General features: G+C 28.4%; 1 protein-coding gene across 1 annotated transcript; it reads left to right on the top strand.

The window, feature by feature from the left end:
- Window positions 1-202: 202 nt before the first annotated feature.
- Window positions 203-2,685, top strand: LOC145137862 (trihelix transcription factor GT-3b-like). The gene is made up of 2 exons (XM_079072003.1): window positions 203-645; window positions 1,876-2,685. The coding sequence occupies exons 1-2, from the start codon at window positions 367-369 to the stop codon at window positions 2,428-2,430; spliced, it is 834 nt and encodes a 277-aa protein (XP_078928129.1). The 5' UTR covers window positions 203-366; the 3' UTR covers window positions 2,431-2,685.
- The last annotated feature ends 4,431 nt before the right edge of the window (window positions 2,686-7,116 follow it).

Raw genomic sequence — 7,116 nt, 5'->3', positions numbered from 1 at the left:
TCATAAAATAATAAAAGTATGTTATTTTATTATGAAAAATAATAATTTCTTCAGTATGATTGAAATGAAAAAAAGTTGATGCTAAAACAAATAAACAATCATCAACTTTTTTTTAATTATGTAAGAGTTGAAGATGCACTTCTTACTCCTATATAACATTATGTATTTTTTAGTGTAAAGGTCATTGGGTCATACTGTTTGACCATTTTAGCCACGTATAAAGCTTTCTACTTCTCCATCGATTCATTCTTCTTCTCTCTTTCATACGCAGGAAAGATCTTTTTCTTCCTTCCCAATTCATCTACCAAACTACCCACAGTTTTTATCTTAAAGATAAACCTTTTGCATATCTATATATCTATATATATGGACCCTAGCCACCTTCATCATATGAGTGTAAGTGTGGATTCCGGTGGCCCCAGTGGTGGTGGTGGCGGCGGTGGCGGTGATAGGTTTCCACAATGGAGCGTACAAGAAACAAGGGATTTCTTGATGATAAGAGCGGAGCTGGATCCGACGTTCATGGAGACAAAACGCAATAAGCTTCTATGGGAAGTTATCTCTACAAAGATGAAGGAGAGGGGGTATAATCGCAGTGCTGAACAGTGCAAATGTAAATGGAAGAATCTTGTTACACGTTATAAGGTATGTAATATGTATATATATTATATAAGGTGTGTGTTTTTAATTAGACTTCTCTTTTCGTTGTTTCTGGAAGTATGTGAAGATGAGAAAGCAACGTACGTTCATGAATCTTCTATCTTATGTCATGAGATTATCCCATAATTTATAAGCATGGGATTCAAAGTCACAAACCGTGGAATTAGACAAAATCTTCATTTTTCTCATATTCATACACAAAAAGGAAGAACTTAATCATATTAATCATCATAAAAGAAACACAAAACTATAGATGTTATGTTTTGAATTTTGTAGTAGCAAATAGATGAAAAGTAATTTAGAGTTTTCACAACGCGTGCGTTGAAGGGAAAGCCCTTGATCACATACATATGTTTTAATCTGCAAGGAAAATTTTATGATTCTTTGTCGATAAGAAAACTCTGTTGTATGTGTATACTAGCTAGTCTTAGGTTAAAAGAGGATATGTTAGAATTTAGAAACAATCTTAAATGGACAAGGCATGTGCCGATTTTGTTCTGATGGCTTAATTAGTTTCGTGGACAAAATAAATACATGTCTTGATTGAGCATCTACAATTTACAATTTTGATTTTAATGGAAGAATCTAATGACCTGCTAAATCTAGTTGTTAATGGATGAAACTCTATCATTATTAGATGCCGTTTTACCATTCAATGGTTTTTAAGTTCAATAGCTATTGAACTCTTCAATGGAAAAAAGAAAAGTTTTCTATTTCTTAAATAAATATTGTGAATTAGATTTTGTAATATTCTATTGAGCTTTATGGGGTTCAATGGATTGTAATAAAATTTTTATGTTATTGTATGAAATATAAAAAGGTGATGTAACCATCCATTAAACTCTATATAGTTCAATGCATTGAGAGTCCTATGTTAGATTCGAACTCTTTGAACGTGGAATTGGACTAGATTTCCCATTAACAACAAGAGAGATGTTTGTTACATGAAATGTTGTGGGTTAAAACCGATCTCTTGGGTTTTCTCACTTCTATTGAAGGAAAAACCAACAAGTTTTCTTTGTTGATAAAAAAACCCTATGATGTGTGTAGTATTTCTATTTCGTGTTAAAGCGATTAGAAATTACATCAATTTTGTTGAGGCTGATTTAATTTGTTCCTATGGTCTAGTTTGGTATACGAATGTGCTTTCTTGTTGCTTAAGGAATTGAAAAGGAAGAAACTAATGATGGGTTTGTTGGCATGCGAAACATTTAGGGTTTGGAGATGATGGAACAAGAAGGTACGAGGCAACAATTTCCATTCTATAATGAGCTGCAAATGATCTTCACAGGTCGAATGCAAAGGATGCTATGGATGGAAGCAGAAGGCATGGCTGCAGGTGGATCATCAAAGAAGAGAGTGATGCATTTGTCTTCAGATGATGAGGACGACAATAACGATGAGAGTGATGTGGAGAAGGTGATCAGTGGTAACAAGAAAAAAAAGAAGATTTCAAACACCACCACCTCCAAAAGCAATCCCGATAGTATAATGATTAATTTGAAGGAAATATTGGAGGACTTGATGAAGCAACAAATGCAAATAGAAATGCAATGGATGAAGACGTATGAGGCAAAGGAAAAGGAAAGGAGGATGAAGGAGATGGAATGGAGACAAACAATGGAAGCATTGGAGAATGAGAGGATTATGTTTGATCGAAGGTGGCGAGAGAGGGAAGAACAACGAAGGATCAGAGAGGAAAATAGATCAGAGAAACGAGATGCTCTTATAACTGCACTTTTAAATAAGCTTAGACAAGACGATCTATAGGATAAAATTCCGTTTTGTTAAGAGGGAAATTGTGGAAGAGCTTGGATATATTCAAAGGTTAGTTTAATATATCGTTTTAGACGGCTAAGATATATGAAGCTCTTATAAATATTTGTTTTTGTTTCATATGGATTTTTGTTCTGTAATTTACTAGATGTTTTATGTTAGAAAAATTAATGTTGATTAATAACTCACAAAGGCAAAATCTGCTGATACTAGATACATATATGTAGACATATTTAGTCAAATATTCAAATACTACTCTCAATGGCCTTGATATCCAACATAGAAACTTTTAATTTCATATACAATATCAAGAGGTAATTTTCGATGGCATATTCTTGGGAAATATAGCATAGAAAAAAAATCGATAGAATATTCACAAATTTATGAAAGAACTAAATAACTGGCTTTTGACTTTTTAACTTTTCCAACAGATCACTAATGAAATTTGAAGTTTGATCATCTCACAATCTTGGACGTATTTCTGACAGAATGCCTACATATAAACACAATGACAGTTGTAGTGACAATTTATAGGGCAAACGACATAAAAGTCCTTAAGTTTTCAAAAAAATAATATCGGTTTTACCCATTGACGTGTTTTAAGTCCAATAAATCCGGATGTTTTATTTAATTTGTTCACTTATACCCATTTAGCCGGTTTCCAGGTAACCTAACCTGTCGGTTACCTAATATCTGTCGGTTACCTGATATCAGTAAAACCCTTAAATTATCAAAACTGTTAAAATTTACGCTTAAGTTTTCAAAAATGTTCTGATTTACTATTACTTTGATTATTATTATTATTATTATTATTATTATTATTATTATTATATATATTTAATACGTTTTTAAATGTATAAAATTATTTTATACATATATTTTTAAATACGTTTTTAAATGTATAAAAATATTTTTAAAGCTTTAAAAACTTATTTAAAAGTATATTTACTTGTATTTAGTATTTAAAAATTACTTACTTCTATTTAGTATTTATATACATTTGAAAGCCAATGTACACCTTTAAGAATGTATTATATATATATATATATATATATATATATATATATATATATATATATATATATATATAGAGAGAGAGAGAGAGAGAGAGAGAGAGTAAATTACACGAATAGTCTCTATGGTTTGGGGTAATTTGCGCGTTTGGTCCTAACTTATTTTTTTAACTCGGAAGGTCTTTACTATTTTTTTTACGTGTTTGGTCCATACTGTTTGTTTTGTTACGCGTTTGGTCAATGTCTTACCTAAAAAGACTATTATTTAAATAAAAAAAAAATGGTGGGGTAGGTAAGGTAAGATGAGAGGGGTGTGGTTGGGGTTGTGTTTATTTAAATAAATTAACAAATCAAGGGCAAAATAGTCTTTTCAGGTAAGACAAGGATCAATCGCGTAATAAAAACAAAGTAGGGACCTTCCGAGTTAAAAAAATAAGTTAGAGACCAAACACGCAAATTTCCCTAAACCATAGGGACTATTCGTGTAATTTACTCATATATATATATATATATATATATATATATATATATATATATATATATATATATATATATATATATATATATATATATATATATATATATATATATATATATATATATATAACGTTTATATTGTATAAAAGATATAATTATATGTTCTTGTACATATTACTAAGTATAAATATGTATTATTTCATATAATTATATGTATAAAGTATGTATTTATACATATTTATATGGTAAAATACATATAAAGGAAATATTTTTTTTAATCTTTGGGTGAACCAAAACACAAAAAATATATATAACATAAATAAAAAAATAAAAAAATAAGTTTGTGGTGTTTGCTTACTAACTATAAATATGTGTTTATTTCATATTTACATTTATAGGATAGTTTTTATAATATATATATATATATATATATATATATATATATATATATATATATATATATATTAAATACAATTAATTACAAATAAATATATCTATTAAATACAAATAAAAACATATTTATACATTTAAAAATATTTTTATTTGTATTTACAAAATACAAATATGTATTTATTTTGTACAAAACTGTCGTATACATGCAAATATGAAATAAATGCATATTTATACTTAGTAAGCAAACATCAAAAACTTTTTTTTGTGTATTGGTTGATGAATCGCCCAAAAAATTAAAAAATATTTCGTTTATATGTATTTTACCATATAAATATGTATAGATACATATCGTATACATATAAATATGAAATAAATATATATTTATACTTAGTAATATATACAAAGACATATATTTATTTCTTTTATATAATATAAACTTTATAAATAATTATTTTTATATTTATATGTGTACAATATGTTTTTATATGTAATAAACATATATTTATACCTACTAAATACAAATAAATACAATTTTAATGTATAAATACGCTTTTAAAGGAATACATAAGCTTTCAAATGTATATAAATACTAAATACAAGCATATATATATATATATATATATATATATATATATATATATATATATATATAGTTTTATATATTTAAAAATGTATGTAAAAAATATTTTTATACATTTAAAAATGTATTAAAATATATAATAATAACAATAACAATAACAATAATAATAATAATAATAATGAAAATAATACTAATAATCAAAATAATAATCAAAGGAATAGTATATCCTAACGTTTTTGAAAACTTAAGGGTAAATCCAAACATTTTTGAAAACTTAAGGGATTTACTGGCATTAGGTAACCGGTAGGCTACCTGAAAACCGGCTAAAAGGCTATAGATGAACAAATTAAACAAAACATCTGACTTTACTCGATCTAAAACATGCCAGAGGTTAAAAACGATAATTTTTGAAAACTTAAGGGTTTTTATGTCATTTGCCCCAATTTATAAGATCGAACTTGGTTTTTGTTTAGAGGGAAATGCTCTAAAAGCTTGCACTTAAAGGTTAGTTACATGGAAAATATATATGAATCTTTAACTAATATTGATTTTTACTTCAAACTAGAAATTGTTTTCTCTTAGGTTCATAGGGATGTAGACCGAGAGTCTGCTTATGTCCGTTTTGCGGGGGAGCATAATGTGTAATATTTTTATTATGCAGGGACCATCTTTCTAAATTTTGTGTTAGACAAATGGACTATTTACTGTAAAAAAAATATGCAAAGGGATCTTTTCTGTAAATTATAGGAATAATTTTGTAATTTATTTCATACACAGGGAGCAAACTTGCCAACATACGAAAGTCTTGTTTCCAACCATCTCAAACCCAAAAAAAAATACTATTTAAACACATGTACCAATTCTGCTAAAAAATTGCACATAGACTTTTTTTTTTGGTAAATTATAAGGACAACTTTTATAATTTATTTTCTACACAAGAACCAAACCTGCAACATACGACTTGTGGCCAAAGTTTAAAACTCAAACGTAAAAAAGGGCAAGGATTTTTTCTATAAATTTCAAAGACAACTTTTAAAATTTATTTTCTATACATGGACCAAACCTGTCAACATACGAAACTACCGTGACAACGGCCTAAAATCCAAAACTAGCAAAAACAAAAAAAAAAAAGGCAAAACTATACTATTTATACATGGGTTACTTTTATTATATATAACTAGAAAGGTTACCCCCGCTATGCGGGGGCCAGAAGCTTTCAATATTGTTTCCGAAGTGATAAATATGACAGACATAGAAAGTGCAAGGATGAAAAGTCCGGGTTTTGCCCCGGACAAAAAATATAAAAGTTTTGACTGCAAGGACCAGAAGTGTGAAAATGGCTAAAGAATTAAAGGGGTAGGAATTAGCAAACTTTTAGAAAAGGGATCAAAGTTGTCAAACCGTTAAAGTTTTGTGGCCAAACTTTAAATATTAAAAGGTTCCAAAAAAGTGTAAAAATATTGATTGCAAGGACCAAAAGTGTGAAAATGGGTAAAGAATAATGACCAAAGTTGCCAAAAAACATCCAAATTTAGTAATCCTAACTTCCAACAATAATACAGGGACCAATTCTGCCAAAAAAATGGGAAGTTGAATGGAACACAAACAAAAGGACATGAATAAATTAATTAAAGAAGTACAGGGACCGGATATGTAAATCAAGGGACCAAACCTGGACAAAGTATCCCAACTTTACTATTCCTTTCTTCCACAACTTTAATATATATATAATAATAATGGATTTTGTTTTGTAATTTATTGGAATTGCCGCAAAGGAAAAATATAGCAAAATACAAACGTTAGTTTTTTTTTAAAAAAAAATATATATATAAAATATAAGGGTTTTTAAAACATTTAAACCGAATTAATAATCTGCAAAATCGTTAGTAATAAACACGGTTGATGCTTGAGTTGGACTCGATTCCATTAAACAGATTCGTTGTCTGTTTCCAGACGGATATAGCTACTTGCTTAAAAAAATCGCCAGAAATGGTTGCAAAGAAAAGGAAGAAGATAGTATATTCATGTGTATCCAATGAGGCGATGGAGTTAAAGTTAGAGTAAAACCATATATACGAACTTGTAAGTCTAAAATACATTCATGCTTATAAACTCACTTGAGTATGGTATTTCTACCAATGTGGGGCTCATTCCCACACCCACCTCACTTGCTAACTTTTATTCTCAAATGTCCATATTTGAGTATTGATATCTCAT

Source organism: Lactuca virosa, chromosome 9, assembly GCF_052849685.1.
Source record: "Lactuca virosa cultivar CGN04683 chromosome 9, Lactuca_virosa_CGN04683_v6, whole genome shotgun sequence".
Taxonomy (NCBI): domain Eukaryota; kingdom Viridiplantae; phylum Streptophyta; class Magnoliopsida; order Asterales; family Asteraceae; genus Lactuca; species Lactuca virosa.
Note: the sequence above shows the minus strand (reverse complement) of the source record. Positions and strands in the feature narration are given on the sequence as shown.

Coding starts and splice junctions, on each gene's coding strand:
- LOC145137862 (XM_079072003.1), top strand. CDS start 367: ATGGACCCTAGCCACCTTCATCATATGAGTGTAAGTGTGGATTCCGGT. Junction 646..1,875: donor ATCTTGTTACACGTTATAAG/GTATGTAATATG, acceptor CGAAACATTTAG/GGTTTGGAGATGATGGAACA.